The sequence below is a fragment of the Psammomys obesus genome, unplaced genomic scaffold (assembly GCF_907164565.1).
Source record: "Psammomys obesus unplaced genomic scaffold, mPsaObe1.curated_primary_1811, whole genome shotgun sequence".
Classification (NCBI taxonomy): domain Eukaryota; kingdom Metazoa; phylum Chordata; class Mammalia; order Rodentia; family Muridae; genus Psammomys; species Psammomys obesus.
Genome location: NW_026585895.1, coordinates 50,965,986 through 50,986,419, shown reverse-complemented (window position 1 = coordinate 50,986,419; position 20,434 = coordinate 50,965,986). Strand labels below are relative to the sequence as shown.

General features: G+C 49.5%; 1 protein-coding gene across 1 annotated transcript; it reads left to right on the top strand.

The window, feature by feature from the left end:
* The first annotated feature begins 1,780 nt into the window (after positions 1 to 1,780).
* On the top strand, positions 1,781 to 17,652 carry Urm1 (ubiquitin related modifier 1). The gene is made up of 5 exons (XM_055600137.1): positions 1,781 to 1,845; positions 6,237 to 6,307; positions 14,245 to 14,326; positions 16,258 to 16,306; positions 16,670 to 17,652. The coding sequence occupies exons 1-5, from the start codon at positions 1,811 to 1,813 to the stop codon at positions 16,736 to 16,738; spliced, it is 306 nt and encodes a 101-aa protein (XP_055456112.1). The 5' UTR covers positions 1,781 to 1,810; the 3' UTR covers positions 16,739 to 17,652.
* Positions 17,653 to 20,434: the final 2,782 nt, after the last annotated feature.

Here is a 20,434-nt window from a genome sequence, read left to right as displayed (position 1 = left end):
TATTCTAGGCAGATATTTTGCCAGCTCAGCTATATCAGCAGCTCCCAATGCTTTAGTTTAAAACATTCTCATCCCTCCTCCTCAAACCTTCAACAGCCTCCCATTTCTCCTAGACTCCGAATGTTTACCTGGTTTATGAGACATGGCTTGGCTTTGCCTAATTTTTTTGTTCTTTCAAAATAGCGTTTCTCTGTGTAGCCCTAGCTGTCCTGGAACTCTGTAGGCCAGGCTGTCATCTGCCTACATCTGCTGGAATCAAAGATGTGTACCTCCACTGCCTGACATCCTACACAGTTTTTCAACCTTGTCTTTGGCCAAGCTCCCCGCTCCCCATTTTCCTCCCTCGATGCCAGTTAGTTTGCAACTTAGGCTCTCCTCATATCTACCTTATTTACTCCAACAAAGCTTTAGAGCCCAGCAAGTCCACACTGGTATGTGCTCTGCCATATATATACATATACACACCTGGTACTGTGGCCAAACACAGGTTCTTGTACAGGAGCAAGCACTGTAACATTGGGCACTGTCTCCACATAACATTTTCTTTTTGTCTTTCTTTCTCCACCATATATTATAAAAAGATTTATTTTTCAGTGTATTAGTTTTTTTTTTTTTTTTTTTTTTTTTGCCTGAATAAATGCAAGTGGAACTGGAGTTACAGGCAGTTGTGAGCTGTCATGTGGGTGTTGGCCACCAAACCTGAGTCCTCTAGAATAGCAGCCAATGCTCTTAACCTCTGAGCCATCTCTCCAGTCTACCACTTTGTATATTGAGGCAGGTTCTTTCTTGAACTCAGAGCTTGCTCACTGGCTGATCTAGCTTGGCAGCTAATCCTGGTAGCTACCTCCATCTCCCGAGTACTGGGCTCACAGGCAGGCTGCCATGCCCACCCACCATTTGAGTGGGTGTTAGGGATCTTGTCTTTGATCCTTACACTTGCACAGAAAGCACTTTGCCAGATGAGCCATCTCCCCAGCCCTAACGTTTTCTTTCACAAATCTCTGTAATACAGATTCTTTAACTTCAGAAATCTTATTCCAGTGTGGGATTTCACATTTATTAATGTGACTAGTACGTTTATTTGATTACATTATCTCCCTGCTACACTTAGAAGCAGGAACTTCACTTACACCCTTTAATACTAACTCTCCACGGGACCAAACAATATGTCAGGCACGTTGCTAACTAAATAACCGCGGAGTAGATGATATCCAAATCGACATTTGACACAGACGTTTGGATAGCGAGGTGGCAGCTCCGGAGAGAGACAACTGGGTCAGAAATAAGAATTTGGACAGATCACGTATTACTCCCTCAAGTGATGTGTTGCTTAAGGCAGGCCTGACAGGATTCTTGTTTTTGTTGTTTTCTTACTATGTAGCCCTGGCTGTCTTGGAATTCCCTATGCAGTTCAGGCTGCCTTGTACAGATCCGCCTTCTCTGCTTTTCTGAGTGCTGGGATTAAAGGCGTGCACCATAACGCCTGGCTTGAAAACAGATTTGTGACCAGTGAAAGAGCAACAGTACGTGGCTCACAATGATGTCATCGGAGGTTGATGAATTTCTTCCCCTTAGTCGCCTTTTTTCATGAAGTCTCCCTTCCAGCTCGGGGTTTTCTGCTAGGTCTGCAAAAAAACCTAGGCAATCAATTCTCCAGCCCACAGCGCCCAGACCGCGCCTCTGTCCAGTAGCTGAGGAGTACCGGGCCCCTACGTACCGCCCTTTCCGCTCACACTACCTGGTGGCGACCGGAAATAAGACGGCGCTCCGGAAGTTGAGAGGCGTGTCCTGCTAGCTTGGCTTCTTCAACATGGCGGCGCCCGTGGAGGTGGAGGTGGAGTTCGGGTGAGTGAGAACCGGGTCGCTTTGGGGATAGAGCGAAGCCATAGGGCCTCAAACTTTGGACCTCTGTCGACCTGCCGAGGCTACTGACGCCCTCCGAGAGCCGGGCCACCTGCCTGGCCTCTGACAGGCTCGGTTTCCGTGGGCGACGAGGCCGTAAGTCCGAGAATAGAGGCGCACGCACGGGTGGAGGGGTGCATTGAGAGTCTCGCGCCGTGGTCTGTATCGTGTAGGACTTGGAGGAGTTGACAGTGAGCAGGCTGTCTTCTAGAGTGTTTTACCAGTGTTATTCCGAGCCCGGGCACCTTGCCTGGCCTTTGGGCTCCCAAGGAGAACACGAATCTCCCCGTTGAATAATCCTTCAATTCTGTCTTCAGGAGGCAGTTCCCGCCTGGTTTCTTGGAAGAATGTGTGGCCAAGACAAGACACTTTTCTTTCTCTTTCTCAAACGTGGGACTTTTAATCAGACTTAAATCTCTTGCGAAATAGTTTGGTGAGTGCCTTCTGCAGATGTGGAGTTTAGAGGAGATACGGGGATAAATAATATACCACGGAGGGAGCGACAAACATTGACAGTATTTTATACACAAGATGAAAAGTTCCAGAATGGAAGTACACATCATTACTTGAAGGAACACGGGGAAAACTGAAAATCTTCTCATATCCCTAGTCTGTTCTTCCAGCACATAGAAGGTCTGTCATGGTTTCAAAATCTGCAGAAGACAGACTTAATAGCTGAGAACAGACAAAGAACTGAGGTCTCTAGAGATGGGTGGTTGTTTCTAGAATCATGGAAAAGCTAAGCTTGTCTGTGTGGCTGTGTTTTGTATGGCTGTGTCTTGTGTATATGAATAAGCCAAGGTCGAAGTGAAGGGAAAACTCTAGAGTAGAAATGTAAAGTTCTTTGCAAATGCCTCTCTTCCCATTGGCTGTCCCCCTTTCCTTTTATGTTGTCCCTTTACTTGGTAGTTCATTCGCCAGTCATTTATTGAGTGCCTACCATGTGCCAGGCAGTGAGCCAGACACCGAGAATACAAAGATAAATAACACTCTGTCTATTCCCTACAGTGTTCAGCATTTCTGTCCCTGGGAAGGGAGTAGTCTCATGAATGCTAAGTACAGTTTAATTGATGATATTGTCTGGCTGCTTGGATCCAATTAGAACTCTGTTGGTCTGGCCTCCTGACCATTTTGCCTCTCTGACCCTTAGCCCAGCTATCATCGGACCCTCCTACCTCCCAGCCAGGGAATAAAGGGGGACTTCCTGATGCCTTGACCAGCCTCAGCAGAATGGAAAGGGAAGAAGCCAGTGTTAACGTTTATTTGTAGCCAACTTGCCTTTTATTTTCAGTGAGTCAGACCTGGTGTTTATTCAGCAGAGATGTATTCTGTGTGACATACTATGCTGACAACAGTGAGGAAGTCATAAAGTAAATAAGGCTCTTGCCCTCCAGAGTTTACAGACCTCCACAGTTGCTTCTTTCCTAGCTTCAGCCTTCCTTACCTCTAAGCATTTTTGAGTTTGAGCAAGACAGGGCCACATTCTTTACCCACCTGTTCATCTCCTTCCACACCTTCCCACATAAGTGACCCATCAGAATTCCAACTTCACAAGGCGTGGTGGTTCAGCTCTATTATCCTGACACTTGGAATGCAGGGGCAGTTGGATCTTTAGTTTTAAGGCCAGGCCAGGACGACATAGTGAGAGACCCTTCTAGAAATAAATAAATATGCTTGCCAAAGCCAGAAGCGTTTTTTCTCTCTTCCCATTTTGGTTTTGTTTGGAGAGAGGAGCTCATGATAGAGCTATTTTGTTTGAGACAGGGTTTCTTTGTGTAGTCCTGGCAGTCTTCTCTGTAACCAGGCTGACCTTGAACTCACAGAGGTCCACCTGCCTCTGCCTCCCCGAGTGCTGGGATTAAAGGGAATGCCACCACTCCTATCTTTTTCTTTTTAGGGCCAATTCTGTCATCTTTTGGCATGCCTCTTGAACTGTTATTAGCAGGGGCTGTTTGGTTTGGTTTGGTTTTTCCGAACAGGGTTTCTCTATGTAGTCCTGGCTGTCTTGGAACTATCTCTGTAGACCAGGTTGGCCTTGAACTCACACCTCTGGGTTTGCTTTGATTTTTTTTTTTTTTTTTTTTGAGACATTATATCCAGGATGGCCTATTTCAACTCAGTAATTGGTTGAGGATGACCTAGAACTTCTGATTCTTATACTTTTATCTCCCTAGTGCTGGGATTACAAGCATGTACCATTATGCCCAGTTTATGCAGTGCTGGAAATGAAATCCAAGGCTTCCTTGGATACACAGCAAATACTGTACCAACTGAACCACACGTCCCGGCTCTAGTAGAGCATTTCTTTAAGAACACACAGAATTTGAAGTATAGTCCAGGTGTGTTTGGGGTACCTCGTTTCCAGGCTCTAAAGACCCAGATGTGAGATTCTCGTTTCAAGAGTTTGGGGTGGGGGGAAAGCTGGACATGCTATTGAGGTCAGAGAAGTAGAAGTAGTCATAGTCATTGATGTGGCAAATATTTTTTAAATTCCTGCTGTATGCCAGGACTTATTCCATTTAGATCCTGTTTGTGTTCCATAAGGTGGATGGAAACTAAAACTGGATGGATAGACTTTTGTTGTTGTTGGCTTATTGGTTGTTGAGGCAGGGTCTCATGTAACAAGCTAGTTTTAATATGTAGCTGAAGATGGCTTTGAATTCTTGTTTCTCCTGCTTCTGTTTCCTAAGTACTAGAATTATAAGCCTGTGATACCATGACCAGCTTTTATATAGATATGTTTTTTTAAAGCAACTAGAGAAATGTATTCCTGTCACTAGTATTAGCAGTGAATCGAGGTATTGAGAGGAGATGGAGGTATCTTGGTTAAATTAGAATGGCAAATCCTATAAAACAGAATAGAATCTGGCCTTAGATCTCTGGGGTCCCAACAGCTCCTCGGTCTTTTTTCCCTAAATTGGCCCTGAAGTTAGATGTGTTCATCTCACGCCAGACATGCTGACTGAAGTACAAGACCCTCCCTCAGGGCCTAGCTGACCAAACAGTGACAGGTCACTCAAAGCCTCACTGGTTTGCTCTTCATCTGTTTGTAAGAGGGAAAACAGACTTGGCCTCGGAGCCTGGCACTACCAGGTTTGGCCGCTCTTGATTATTTGCCTCCAGTTCCCACCCCTCTTCTCTAACCCTCAAGTCCTGAACCCCCTGTCTATCACCCTCCCCCAGCCCAGCTGCTGCATGTGCCAACCCCTACCCAGCAGAAAATGATGCTCTTGGAAAGGGATAAATGGAGGTTCTGTGTGGGCTTGCAGCTGAAATGGCCCTGTGCACAGCCACAGATGGGCCTCTACTCCCCCTCCACATTTCTGCATCAACAAAGCATGACCTTGTTTAGATGACAGTCGCCCCAAGTTTTCCCCATGACAATGTTTGCCTTGCCTTTGCCTCTTAGTGGGCTGCCTCAGGACATCTCTGTTCCCTGAGATGGGAAAAGGGTGGTGGGGTAGGAATCAGCACATCCATCAAAAGTCTGTTAAGGCCTTCTCAGTTCAGCCCCACATGAAGTCTGAGATGGGAATCAGAAAACCCAGAAGAAGAAATAGTGTGGGGCACTGAACGCCCCACTGCCCATACCAGAAGTTCTGGCTTCTGAACTTGGCTTTGAGCATCTCTGCTGTCTTGACTGTCCTTTGGCCAGGTGCTAGGACACAGAAACGAACCGAAGTCTGTTCTTAGGGGCTTTCTGAAAAAAATCTCTGGGGTTACTTAACTCCTCTGGGCTTTAGTCCACTCTGTCTGCTTCCTCCCTCCTTTGCTGGGATGGCAGAGGATACAATGGGATGAAGAACAGCCTATAACTGACAAGGTGATGTTCTTAGTATGAAGCCCAGTGTGCTCTCTCGGCCTCCGTTCCTGAAGTTCCTGTGCTCAGAAGTGCATGGCAATGAGCAGAAACAGGGTTATTTCCACTCATACATGGCCAGAAATGCACAGGGTCTCCAGAGCACCCCAGAAAGGTGGCTCAGCATTATTGGGAATAAGATCGGCAGGGTCTGACTGGCAGGCAGGGCTAAGTAGAGCCAGTTTCCTTCTTGGGGCTAGCAGCTCCGAAGCCTGTGTTTTACCTCTGTGTACTAAACTGCCTCTCAAAAAAGCAGAGGGGTAAAGGAGGCGGCAGGCTTGGGTGTTCTACTAACAGTGAAAATTGTTTCCATCCTCTTTACCCACAGTAGAAAGTTAGTAGGCTGTTCTTGAACCTTGGTCTGTGCATCTCCTCAGCTTTCACCACCAGCCCTGTCCGCAGTTATCAGACTCATCTCAGTCCTATGTGCAGTCAGTCACTCACCCAGCTGTCTTTCTCTGCCCTTCTTTTGCAGAGGCGGTGCAGAGCTCCTGTTTAACGGAGTAAAAAAACATCAAGTCACCTTACCTGGGCAAGAGGAACCCTGTGAGTATTGGATTTCCTGGCTGGTCTTTGGGGCCTTTGGACATGAGTGGGTTTGTAGTCTAAGTGGAAATAGGATTGCCCTGGCCAGTAGCAAGGCAAGAAGATACTAGAAAGTATGCTTTTTCTTCCTTCCTAAGGCTGGCCAACTCTGGAAGGGGTGGGAGGCTGGTCTTCACATGGGGAATGGCTGGAGCGATGGCTCATCTGTTAGGAGTACTAGCTGCTCTTGCATAGAACCCAGGTTTAGTTCCCAGCACCCACACATCTATAACGCCAGTCTCAGAGGTTTCAAGACCCTCTTCTGATCCCTGTGGGCACCAGGCACACATGAGGTGGACTGACAGACATATATGCAGGCAAAATACTCGTACAAGCCAGATGTGGTATACAACTTAAATCCCAGCATTTGGGAAGCAAAGGCAGGAAAGCAGGTGGATCTCTGAATTTGAGTCTAACCTCAAACTCTACATAGAGTGTTCCAGGCAAGAGCTGTGTAGTATGACCTTATCTTTTTTTGAGTGGGGTAGAAGGTTCAACACTGTGTTTCTCTGTGTAGCTCTGGCTGTCCTGGAATTCACTCTGTAGACCAAACTGGCTTCGAACTCACAGAGATCCATCTGCCTCCGCTTTTGCCTTTGCCTCTTTAATCCCTGAGTGCTAGGATTAAAGTTGTACACCACCACTGCCCAGTTTAGGACCTTGTCTTCAAAAAACAAAACAAACAAACAAACAAACAAATACCCACTAGAATACATAAAATAAATAAAAATTAAAAAAAAAATGGTCATGATAGCACACACCTTTCATCCCAGCACTCAGTGGCAGAAGCAGAAGGATCTCTGTGAGTTTGAGGTGATCCTTATCTACCCAGCAGGCTCCGGGACAGTCAGAGAGAGAGACCCTGACTCAAAGAACAAACAAAAGGAAGGCTCAACAAACAAACGTGCTTGCCACCAAACCTGGTAATTTAATGTGATCTCCAGGACCCACATGATAAAAAGAAAGAACTGACTCCCTCAGGTTGTGTGTGCCTGAGCACACACACATGCATTATAAAAGAAATGTACTAAAAAAAGGAAAAAGAAAGAAAAATGCGTAGGACATTGATTTTGCATGCCTAGGCGGGAGAGGCAGGCAGATCTCTACCTATGAGGTCAGCTGGTCTACAGAGTGAGTTCCAGGACAGTCAAGGCTACACAGAGAAACCATGCCTTGGAAAACCAAAATGAAAGAAACAAAATTGTGTGAGCTCTTCTCTCAAGAAAGAAAAAGTAGTAGGTGAAAATAAGTCTTAGAGCTAGGAATGTGGTGCAGTGATAGAGTCCTTGCCCATCATTCATGACGCCCCTAACACCACCAAAAAAATCCCTGCCAGTAAGAACAGGAGGAGAGTGCCTAAACAAGAGAGGTTTTCAGTTCACTTATTAACATACAAAAAGGTTTTGTTGTTGGGAGTTTTTGTTTTAGTTTTTTTCAAGACAGGTTATCTGTGTATCCCAGGCTGGAACTCACACTGAAGACCAGGCTGGCCTCAAACTCAAGAGATTTGCCTGCTTCTGCCTCCAAGTGCTGGGATTAAAGGAATGTGCCACCAAGTCCAGCTAAAAAAAAAGTTTATTAAAATACCAGTATGGGCTGACAATTTGCCTAGCCTGCACAAAGCCCTTTTTTGTTCCATCCCCAGCATGGGATAAATCAGGGCAAAAACTGGGTATAGTAGTGAGTGAGACACTGTGATGGCAGCACTCAGGAGGTGGAGGCAGCCCTGGGATAGCCAAAATAAAATACCACACGTTTTCAGAATTTCATCTCCATGTCACTCAGTCACTAAATACTCAGCAAGTGGCACTTGAGTAGTCATCATTTTATTCTTCCTGGTGTTGCCAGTGTCCTTGACACCTTTGCTGACCTAGGAGATAGCTGCTATTTCCATGGTTGAGTAGTTGCTTCACTGACTGACAGAGGAGCTCTCTCTCTGTGTAGCTCAGGCTGACCCTTTTCCTCTGCTGCACCATCACAGACATGCTCCACTCCTGCTCCAGTCGTGTTAAAGGGTAGCTAACAAGGGAGGGCAGGAGCTGAGCAGCAGTTCCTGGGCACTTTAAACTGCTTAGCATGCATTTCACAGCCTCTCTGGGGCCAGCTGTTCCTTTCTCTGCTCTCCAGGCCTGTTTGCTGATCCCTTTCCTAGCTCCCTCCTCTCCCCTCCCCTCCCAGTCCCTGTGCAAAATTGCTTTTGAAAAGATCCACTTTCTGCTTAATTAAACAATGAGGAGCGTCCCCTCACACATCTGTAAACCTCCTTCTGAGGCCAGTTTAGCCCACAAACTGCTCCATTCTTACCCCCATTCACTTGTAAATGGAGCCTCTGAGGTTCCCTCCACCCCTCTTCTCTTTCATTCCTCCCGTGTCAGCTCTTTCTTCTCCCTTTAGCTCAGGCCTGGGGTGGGAATCCCAGAAGAGCTCTGCCGTGTAGCCTGAGCTGGCTGGTATGCTTGCTAGGGAAGGGACAGTTTAACTTAGGGATGAGTTTTCGGCGTCCAGGTGAAGGTGAGAAAACATTTCTTGGTCTGGGCCCAGTGCCAGTGGACAGGAGTGGCCCAGTGGACAGGAGTGGCAGAAGACTGACTTCTTCGTGGAAGAGAGCAGTTTAAATGGAGCAGCCCTTGTCCCCCATGTGTTTGCCGAGGCTGGATAAGACTATGCTGCAGCCTGGATTCACTGTCAGCTCTGAGGGGCTGTCAGTGGTTCTTGGCTTTTCTAACACTGCAGCCCTTTAATAAAGCTCCTCATGTTGTGGTGACCCCCAACCATAACTGTACTACTTCATAACTGTAATTTTGCTACTGTTATTAATCTGTAGGATAATAATTATGTAGGATATCCGCATATGTGATCCCAGAGTGGGCAAGACCCGTGGGCTGAGAACCATTGCTCTAAGGAGCCCTGCCAGTGTGAGTTGTCAGTATCTCCTAAACAAGAAAGGTCTGCTGGGGCAAGGATTCTGGGTGGAGGCTCCTTCATTTATTTTCTTATTGTCTCATACATGGTTAGCCAAGACCATTTTCATGCAAGTATATAATGTACTTTGAGTATATTCTCTCACTTTTGTGAGCACCAACCACTAAGTGTTTTTTGAGGTGTTGCCCAGACTGCCTACAAACTTGCTGTGTAGCCAAGGATGACCTGATCCTCCTGCTTCATCATCCCAAATGCTGAGATCACTGGCTTTCACCCTCAAGTGTAGCCCAGGAAGAGGTTTCACACTTGTTCTCTAAGGTGGGCCCACCATAGTTTCTACACCTTCAGGTAAGGGCTCTGGCAGCGCAGAGGATGAGGCATCAGTTCACTTGAGTACACAGCTCAGAGTACCCATCTGTGGTGTGTTCCCTGTGTGTTTGATGCAGATGTCCTGCTGCTAGCATTTTGCCTTAATCCTCACAGCAATGCTTTGGAGTGTAGATTATTATCCACAGGATAAATGATACTAATACATTGAGGTGAAGTGACTTCTTGCCCGAGGCTATCTACCCCTCGGTGCAAGCTTTCTATTTGATCTTTAACTGGTACACTACAAAGCAGCAGTTTCTCTCCCCACTGTTCCCACATGGGCTGGCCAGAAGCCACTTGTACTGGAAAGCTTGCATTAGAGCACCTCTTCCACCCCAGTGTTGAGTGTATGACTGGTTATGGCAAGCACAGCCTTAGAATGTGAGTCTTCCCACACAGCTTGCCCCAGGAGCTTGACCAACCAAAAATGGGAGGAAGGTGGTGGGAGTGGTGGTATGTGCCTATAGCCCCAACTATGTGGGAAGCTGAGACAGAAACTCAGGCCAGCCTGGGCAACCTGGGAAATAAGACTAGTGTGCGGATCCCACCCTCTCCTTTTTCTTTCTGTCTTTTTTTTTTTTTTTTTTCTTTTGGCTTTTCTGAGATAAGTTTTGTTTTTTTTGTTTTTTGTTTTTTATAGCCCTGGCTATCTCGGAACTTACTCTGTAGACCAGGCTCACCTAAAACTCAGAGATCGCCTAAAGAACTCTGGGAGTTGCTGGGATTAAAGATGCATGAGGTCACTGACTGGCTGTACACTCTCCTGTTTCTGTTACTGACATCTGGCTTCCAGTGAGCACATGCCATATCATACAGAAAGACCCAGCACTGATTAGTGGGACACCTCTGTCTAAGGCTAGGCTTATGGGTGATGAGCAGAGCATATAGAAAACCAGAGGAGACAGTTTCTCTTGTTCCCTGGATTCAGGAATAATTGACAGTCTAGGCACAGATCCAAGAATCATGTTATAGATTGTTTCATTTGATCCTCCTAACAGTGCATTCTTTTCTTAAATTTTTTTTTTTTTTAGTTTTATGTGTATGAGTGGAGATCAGAACAGGGCATCAGATCCTCAGGGATTGGAGTTGTAGGGGATTGTGCAGTGTCATGTGGGGGCTGGGGGTCAGGCCTGGGTCCTCTACAGGAGCAGCCAGTGCTCTTGACCCTTGAACCGTGTTTCTAGATCCACGTTCTTTGTTTGGTTTTGTTTTTTGAGACAGGGTTTCTCTGTGTAGCCTTGGCTGATCTGGACTTTGTAGACCAGGCTGGCTTTGAACTCACAGATATCTGCCTGCCTCTGCCTCCCAGAGCACTGGGATTAAAGGTGTGCGTCACCACACCTGGCTCCAGATCCACATTCTTTTTCAATTTTTAAAAATGTTATTGTTTGTATATGTGTTTGAGAGAGAGAGACAACTTGCTTGAGGAGACCAGAAGGTATTAGATCTTCTGGAGCTGTAATGAAGGTGGTTATGAGCTGCCCAACCTGGGTGTGGGAACCTAAGTCTAGTGCTCTAGAAGAGTAGCAAGCACTCTTACCCTCTGAGCCAGTAGCAATCTTACGTCTTTTTTTTTTTTAAAGAAAGCTGAGGCTCTGAGAATTTCTTTGTTCAGGTTGTATACCCAGGAAGAAATGGAGTCCAAGTCAAAAACTAAAACTAAAACTGGCAGACACGGTGATGCACATCTGTAACTCCAGCCAGGACCTAGGAGGCAGGAGCCCCAGGATTGGTAGTTCTCAGCTACATAGCAAGTTCAAGGCCAGCCTTTACCTTCCCCCTTCCCACTGGGGTTCCACCGGCATCTTGGGGTAGAATTTTGAGAGCAATATATTTGGGCCCTCACACTCCACTCCGGAACAGCAGTGGGAGTGTCATGTTAGGTAGCAGGATAGAGAAGTATGGGGCAAGGGGTTGCACACCTCATCAGTACTGCTGGGGTTCCAGAGGAGGGAGCAGGCTTTCTCCAGGTCCTCTAAAGGGATCTTCCTGCCGTCTTCAGTCTGCTGCCTTGAACCTGCCAGTTGCATGGTACCTCAGCTCTTTCCATATGTGCTTCCTTCTGTCCAGAACGCTTCCCCCACCTAAGCCCATTCATCCTCAGACCTAAGCTTCAGTGTTTGCACTCCTGGAAAGGCCATTCCTGGTCCCAGAGGAGATAGCACACGCACCACCACTAATGAAGTAATGTCTGCCGCCTCTGTGCCCTCTCTCACAAGGAAGGCTCTGCATCCATCTTGCTGGCCACCATCACCCTAGTGCCTGACAGAGGATAGTTGCTCAATAAATGTTTGTCTTGTGAATGGCAGTCCCAGGAAGGAGACCATGCTCAGGAGGACTGAGAAGGAAGACAGTGGGAAGGTAAAAGTAAGGTTATCTATCCCCATCTATCCCAGAGCCACCCCAAGCCACCAGTCCCTGACTCTGCTTAACCCTTCCTCCTCCCCTGGGTGCCTTTGGAAGCCGACCATCTGGCTTAGAGCCTATTTGCATATTGTCTGGGCCTCAGCAAGCCAAGCAAGATGTCCCCGGGGGTGCGGGTGCGTTTCAGGCCAGGCTGAGTGGCCCTTGCAGCCTGAGAAGGGAGCCATGAGTTCCACCTCTCCCCACCCCCAAATCCAGGCACAGGGACAATAAAGGCGGCTGTGATACAGCAGTCTCACCATGGTAACAAGCTATCAAAAATGTGGGCGGGCCTGGAGGGGGCCAGGCAAAAGAGAGAGGGAGTGACCTCAGCAAATAGGAGCATCATGATAAATGAGCCAGCACTAGGCAGCAGACTCATCCCCCAGCCCACCCCTCTGGGAGTCCATGACAGTGTCATCACGTGGATGACCTCAGCATGACCACTAGCCCTCCCCTATTCGAAAGCTATCCAGAGAGAAGCAGAAATACCCTCTCTTTGGAGGGAGCCAGGGCTGTTCCCCAGGAGAATCCTGATTCTATACCAGCCAGCCAGGGCTGTCAGATATGGCCTGTGATCACTGGGCAAACCTTTTTTCAGTCCTTCCTGTGTCCAAACACAGAAGCACAGCCCTGGCTGCCGAGGCTGGCTGATGGCTGTGTCAGACTCCAGTGGTTCTATCGAACAGCCATAAGATGTATGGGCTGGCGGCCCACCAGACAGTGCCAAGATGGAAGAAAGGGGATTCACGGCCAAGGGAAAGCCTCTGTAACATGGGCCTTCAGGAAGAGCCCACCAGGAATCCAAGTGCAGCCTGAGGGAGGCAGCACCCTTCTCCTTGCCTTGGGGACTACACACGCTTTGTCTAAAAGGAATTTTTAGTGGGAGATGACCATTCTAGTCCATGAACACTGCATGTTGCCCTATGAGATGTTTGTGTCCAGCAAAAATGCCCATATTGCACCTTCTCACCTCCTGACCCTACCCAAGGTTCGACCTGCATATGTGTTGCAAAGTGAAGCTCACACTGGGAGCAGAGAGACTTCCTGTGTAATAGCAGTCCTTTGTTCCAAGACTTGGGCTCTAGGCAGGACTTTTCAGGCCACACTCTCACTTTGCTTCAGCTTAGCTTCAGAGCTTGTCTCAGGCTCCATCAAAGGTAGCGGACCTCTATAAGACACTGACTCAGGACAGTCCCCCTAGGGCTTTCTAAATGCCAGTTGTTTCTGTAGGACCTTTGTTTTCAGGTTCACCTCTGAGAGCAGGACCTCCAAGAACAATCTGAGTGAAGAGCAGGTGGTAGAGGTCCTGGGTACGGAGGGGTTTATAGATGCAGACTAGTCCTAGTTTGCTGTGGGCTGATCCCCCTGCTCCTAGGAAAGGACAGGTAACCCTGGCAATCCTGGAGACCACTGCCTCCACATGCTGCACAAAGAGACTGGCGGCCATCCCAGAACCCATCCTATGGGAGGTGGCCCTGGGTGTTCAGCAAAGCAGGAGAGGTCCTTGTAGCCCAGAACTTGCCTCTTCAAGATGGCCACCCTCCGGGGCTCTGCAAAAGTGGGGGTAGTGAGCAGTGATTTGTCAGTGTCTGCCTGGTGAAGAGCCTTCTCTCCCTCTGCTAGAGGAAATTAACTGATGTTATCAGCTTAGCAATTGTTTTTCTCCCTTTACAAAGGGAAATATATGCAGACCCTGCCTGTGAGCAAAGCTGAGGCCTCTCCAGCTGGACTGGCAAGAGAGATAAAGGTGGCAGTGGCTCTTTGATGCCCTCTAAGCAGCCTTGTTGAGGTAGCATCAACCTAGCTACCACAGTCCCTGAGTTCTATTCTTTAATCCTTTTAAATTTTGTGTACATATGTGTGGGTCTGTGCATGTGAATGCAAGTGCATGCAGAGTTTTGAAGGACACTGTAGGCATAGGTGGTCTTTGAGCTGACTAATGGGGATGCTGAGAACGGAACTTAGGTCTTTTGAAAGAGCAGTGCCTCCCCTTCACCACTAAACCTTCCCAGACACAATGTGCCTTTAGCTGTGCTATGGCCACTTTTTCTTAAAACCCTTCTGACAGATAACTAGCCTCTCCTAATCAGGTTTCTGGGTTCCATGAGCCCCATGTTCACTTTCTTCAGTACTAGGCAAGGCTTTGGGGCATAGGAATGAGTTGGATTTGACATTAGTTTGTTCTGTGCCTCCCTTTTTAGGGAACATCCGGAACCTCCTTGTCTGGATCAAGAAGAATTTGCTAAAAGAGCGGCCAGAGCTGTTCATCCAGGGAGACAGTGTGTGAGTCTCCCCCCACCCTGAGCAGGGCAGAGGGAGGGAAGACTGTCTAAACCCATGTCCTAGGGTTCTGAATGTCCTCTTGAGTCCTCTGGCCTCTTATTTTCTCAAACTCCTTTGAGAAAAGAGCTGTGCTCAGGTCTGTTTCTAGTGTTCTTATTACCACACTAGGCTATTTGAGGTTCTTAAAAGCCTATATGAAAGGAGCTTGGCAAATTTTCCCCAAAATTTGTATTATGCTTCTGGTTACACAGACATGATATATGCAGAAACTTAGGTGAGTTACTTTGCTTCTCTGGGTCTCAGTTACCCTCTGTACAGAAAATACTAAGAAAGATATACTGTCCAAGGTCTCCCTTATCCTGATCTAGGACAGTTGTCCCATAGACTTCTTCTTGATGTTAGAAGCATTCTTTATTAGTGCTGTCTGGTAGTTGTTGCTGCCACTTGTGGCTGATTGAACCCTCAAAGTTGGCCAGTGTGACTGAGAAACTAAATACTCCATTTTAACTGTGTGTGGCAGCAGTTAAAATGCTTTAATCCCCACATTTAATCCCCAGTTCTAGGTAGTCAGAGACAGGTGATCTCTGTGAGTTTTAGGGTAGTCTGGTCTACATACATAGATGGTTCCAGGTCAGCCAGGGCTACATAGTAAGACCCTGTCTCGAGCCTGGCAGTGTCCACCTTTAATCCCAGCACTTGGGATGCACTCTATGAGTTCAAGGCCAGTCTGGTCTACAGAGCAAAGCTCCAGGAGAGCTGGAGCTACACAAAGAAACACTGTCTTGAAAAGGGTGTGTGTGTGCTCAGATGGAAGGATTTCACAAGTTTGAGGACAGTCTGGGCTACATAGCAAGACCCAGTCTTAAAAATCAAACACAAGCTGGAGAGCTAGATCAGAAGTTAAGAGTACATGCTATTTTTCCAGAGGACCTGAGTTTAATTCCCAGCACCCACATCAGGTAGCCTAGAACTCCAGCTCTGACTTCTTCAGCCTCTGCTGCACCTGCACTCTTACTCTGTTACTACACAAGCTTACACAGAATTAAAAATTAAATAAAAACACTCAAACATTTCCATTTTCTTTCTTTGTCGTTGCAATGGCTACGTGTGGTCAGTAGGTGCAGAGTGAGGCATCACAGAGACAAGGTTCCAGGTCACTGCATGCACATAGCCACTCAGGCACACCTCTCCCAGCCTGCCAGCAAAGGTCCAGGTTCCTCATGCCAAGTCATTTCACTTGTAAACAAAGATGGCCTCTTGTGTAAAAGAGGTGAGCCATGAAATTGTGAGACTCATCTGCCTTCAAGCATAGGTCACCCTATGGCCTAGGACTGCTCTCCAGTCTCCAGTTTCTGGCACAGCAATCCTGGAAGCCACCTACAAGGACATCAGTGCTCCCTGGACCATTGCCGTAGGAGCCAGGACTGACTCTGAAGCACTCAGATGCTTGGTGCTGCTGGCAGCCTCCTTTGACCCAGAAGGGCTGAGCTTGCTGCTCTCCAGGATGGGCACCCTGGAGGCTTAGAAGCCAAAGCCCTTCCTTTCCAAAGTAAAGGAGAGTAAGATTAGATACTGGGTAAAGGTAGGTTCCTCCTGGTTACTGAGACATAGTGGCAAGCAAGCCATGTATACCATTTTGCTGTATCCCTCAGCAGACCTAATAGGGCAGGTCTTATAATTGGCCCTGTTTTCATGTGAAGAGAGTTGATACTCAGAGACATAGAACGCCTTGCCATAATTCTGGGTGGTAAGTGATGCTGAACTTTGCCCATTTATTTTTAAGATACCCTCAAGACCCTGGTTTCTCACCTGGTTTCCTGACCATGCAAATTGTTGGGCAACTGGGAGGAAAGGTGCCTCCACACTCCTGCAGCCCACAGACTGACCTCCTGCCTTCCGCTTCCTGCTCCTCACTACCCTTTTTCCCACAGGCGGCCAGGAATCCTGGTGCTGATTAATGATGCCGACTGGGAACTGCTGGTCAGTACCTCCAGTGACACGCCTCCCCAGCCCTTTCCTTCCCTGCTCCAGTGGGAGACTCTGAGTTTCTGATCAGTCCAGGTGGGGGCTGGGTAATCTGTCTCATTCATACCTCTGCCCCACCCCCACCCCAAATGAGTTTATTTCTGTATTCCATCTCAAATGAGGAAGGATTGAATGGCTGCTGGGGAGGGAAACCGGGAGCTCACCCTCCTGGAGATTTGAAAGTTGATGTAGGGTCTCCATTTTCTGGTGAGGTTTTTCTTTCTTTCCTAGAGCAGCCACCTTTCTCCTCCCTGTCCCAAAACCTAGCAGTGACCTGAACCATGTTCTGATGGTCCCTGTCCCTCTTTCCTGCCCCAGGGGGAGCTGGACTACCAGCTGCAGGACCAGGACAGCATCCTCTTCATCTCCACACTGCACGGCGGCTGAGGGCTCTTCTGTGAGCCCAAGCACCTTTGCAAAGGGAGCACAGGACAACCACAGCTCTCCTCGGGCTCTGCTTCCAGGTCCTCAGTCTCCCTTGGCTGCCTCCTTCCCTGCTGTACCCCTGAGTCTTCTCTAGGCAGGGAAAAGAGGCCAGGTGCTAAAAATGAGCCTTTCTGGGCAAGGCACGTGAGCAGGGAGGGAGAGCAGACGCCTGAGCCCAGATCTCCCAGCAGCTGAGGTGGGGGAGGGTACTCCTGTGATCTGTCAGGAGTGGAGGGGGTCTATGCCAGGTGACCCAGCTGCTTGCCACTCCTGTGTCTTGGTATAACTAAGCACTGTGTGACTGCCTGGAAGGCACTCCAGTTCCACAGCCGTCTTCATGGAGAAGATGGATGGACTGGAGTAACTGATGAGAAGCCCCTCCCTTGCCAAAGATTAGAGGGGCCTCCGCCTCAGTTTCCCCATCTGGACACAGAGGGCTCTGCCTGTCCCCCACTGATATCATTATGGAACCCCAGCTGGGGTCCCCTATTCAGTGCTCACCTCCCTCCCCTCTACCCAGCAGCTGCTGTCCTATCCACATACTCCTCCTCCTGTCACCCCCCCCCATCCCAGCCCTTGACCCTGACTGGCCTCCCCCCACATAGGCCACCAGATGGGCTCCTGAGACACTCTCCAGGCTGCCCACAACTCATTCTGCTTGGGGTAGAGAATGAAAGGAAGTAGCCTAACCTTAGGGGCTGGGGCGTCAGCATATGCAACTCCTAGCTTCCTAAAACAAGCAGGGTTTGGGGGTGCAGCGCCTAGTAGACAGAGGGCTTTCCTCTTTCCCTTTCCTCCATCCCTTCTGGAAGTCTGGGGACCTTATGTCTGCAACAGCTGGCCTTGGGCAAATAAAAAGACTAGTTTGTTTACTAGCCTTGCTTCATCCTTAGAAACTGGTGGTACCCTGTGTCCCTCGAATCCATGGGCAGAGACAGCCTTCACCTGAAAGGCTAAAACATTTGCAAACTGTTGCAAAGAGAGTGGCTCAGTAGGGCCATCAATAGAGGTGGAGAAGGCAGTGTAGACCCATAATGACTAGTCCAGGATCCTAAGCCAGAAATTCTCATCAACCAGTCTAACGCCAGGCTTTGTTTTGCCGACTGTAGTCAGCAGTCCCAGAACTCAGAAGAGGGTGGCCTAAGTAAGATTGCTGAGCCCCACGACTTCATGACCTGCAGAAAAAAAGCTTCATCTGACCCAAAATGTTTCATATTAATGTCAATAAGGTGGAATTCCTCACCCTGCATAGAACAGAGTGCCTAAAGTTGTGGGCCACTGTTGGGCAGATTCTCATAGAGAATGACCTCAGTTTCCTGAGCTGTTCCAGGCACTGCCACAGAGTCAGATCCTTGGGCTTGTGAGTGGAAGCAGTCACGTTGGAGTTACTGGTAGGAACTGGCTGGGTGCAAAGTAAAGCCAGTGTTGGGTCAAAGTGCTGGTGAGGCTGGGCTGAGGTCAAGCATTGTCATAGTTCTCATAGCTTGTCTTTAAATAGAGGCTCAGCCTTTCCTTGTTCCTAAGCTTCTGCTACTAGATATAAGTGCTAGGGTGCCTTCTGCAGCTGATGGCTGGGAGGATGTGGATGGGGGACTTCCCGCCTTCCATGGCACCCCAGCTAATACTGATTGTTAGAAGAATGGGCTGAGGAAACCAGCTTTCCCCATCTGGGGTGCCACTGCCGTTGTGCAAATTGGCAGGGCACTTTCACCCTAGTCCACTCAGGTTGGTTTAGTTTCTAGCAGAAAGGGGTCAGAGACGGGTGATTCACTCAGCCCCATCAGCGTCCAACAAACCCCCTCCCATGCGACTCGTGGCCCTTGCTTTTGAGGAAATAAACAAGTCCCACTACCTCCGTAGATTTATTTTTAATGAAAAGGATTCGTTTGTCCAAGTTCTTAATTCCAAAGCCGAGGCGATTGCCTGGCTGGAGCGCATCTTTCCCCAGCTTTTCTGTTTCTGGCAGCGGTGGGAGGCTCGCCCCTCAGTCGGTCCAGAGGAGCTTGTGGGAAGGGTTGGTTGGCTGGTTTGGGTTATACGGGTTGGTTTCGGATTTTTGTTTCCTTCTTGTTTGGGGGTACTGGTCAGGGGACAGGTTGAAACAAATTCAAAACGAGGTAGCGAACGAATTCTGCTAGCATCTGGCTTTCACTCCCGACTAACTGCGGTTCTGGCCAGGGACCGGCTGCACGAAGCACATTCGGGCCCCGCCGCTGTGTGCCAGCTTCGTTCCGGCCGAAATTAGAAAGCGGGGAAACCTGTTCGGTGCGATCAACTCAAGGACCCTGCCAGCTGACACGGGTCACCCGCAGAGCAGGAGAAGGAAGGAGGCGAGGATGAGGATGGCGGCGCCAGTGGCAAGGACTAATGTCCCTTTGCATACCACTCTGGGGCCACTCTGCTCGTGCTGTGCCCTGCCGGCTGCCGCCCCGGTCTCCCAGCGTGGACCTCCTCTCTGCGGCCCCTGTCTCTGTTGAGCCTGGAGCTCAACCACAGATGTCCAGCCACAATTCTCGGTTGGCCGCAGACTCGTACAAGAATTGCGTTTGGACAATCAGTGGCGAAGCCCCTGAGTTCAGGGGCCCGGTCCCCCTTGGGGTTCTGCCTGGCTCCTTAAAAGCGCACACCAGATCTCGGGAGCTGCGTATCCGAATACCTCCAGAAGCTCAGCAGTCGCAGCCCATCCCGCGGTAAGGTGGACCAGAGAGCGGGCATGCAGATCCCGGCCCTGCTCGGGCATCCCCATCGCCCCCGGCGTGTTTCCTTCCATCGTGGCCAAGGGTCCCTAGAGTAACCCGCGTTTTGTCTCTGGGCTACTGGGCTACCCCAGCTTGGAGGAATATTCTGTCAGGCCCAGGGAACCCCGACTCTCCTATCCCCGCCCCCAGACTGGGCTCTCCGGGAATCCACAAAACTGGGGCCGAGGCCGGTGGCGCCTCTGAGCCTCTGGTCTGGGGTGCTGGACTCCTGGGGCCCCCTCCCCCGCCCGGCCCCGCGCACGCACCGGCTCGGGCGCTCTCTGCTTCCTTGTGGCTGAGTCGAGGGTGGTAGCCTGGGCAGCCGGGAGCGCCGGAATGCGCCGCCGGGTCACCTGCAGCGCCCAGGGAGCCGGACCGGGAGCCGGCGTGCTGGTGAAGCGCAGGGCTGAACCCGAGCGGGCGCCTCTGGCGGCTCGGGGCCGGGGCGGGCTTTTAGTGGGCCGCTCCAACAATACGGGCCTGGCGCGGAGAAAGGGGCTCGGCTGCAATTGGTACTGGATTTGAATAACGCCACGGGGCCATCAATGGTCATTGTGTCGACGGGTAATGAATCTCCGCTGTCTCTCGGGCTGGCCAGGCAGCTGCAACCTGCGCTCAGGCAGCTCTTAAAGACATAGCATGCCCCTCCCTGGGGGCCGCCCCCCACCCTGCACCGACCGGACCCTGCGCCCTCCCACCCCCACTCAGCACCCTCCACTCCTGATGCCCCGCCTGCTCCCTCAGCCTGACCCCTTTGCCGGTGGCCCCCTCCCTCCAGGGCCAGGCACCCACATCTCGGTCCTGGACTCTGGACCTGAATGAGGCCTCTCTAAGCTTGGCTGAGCTCCCCAAGAGTAACCAGGGGACCCCAGAATCTTTAAGACCCAAGTTGCCTTCCAGCCACTTCGTTATGTGTGGT

Bases quoted from the DNA above. Each gene is read 5' to 3' on its own strand.
- Urm1 (XM_055600137.1), top strand. From the start codon at position 1,811: ATGGCGGCGCCCGTGGAGGTGGAGGTGGAGTTCGG. The intron at 1,846-6,236 runs GTGAGTGAGAAC...CTTCTTTTGCAG, and splicing joins GAGGTGGAGGTGGAGTTCGG to AGGCGGTGCAGAGCTCCTGT. The intron at 6,308-14,244 runs GTGAGTATTGGA...CTCCCTTTTTAG, and splicing joins ACCTGGGCAAGAGGAACCCT to GGAACATCCGGAACCTCCTT.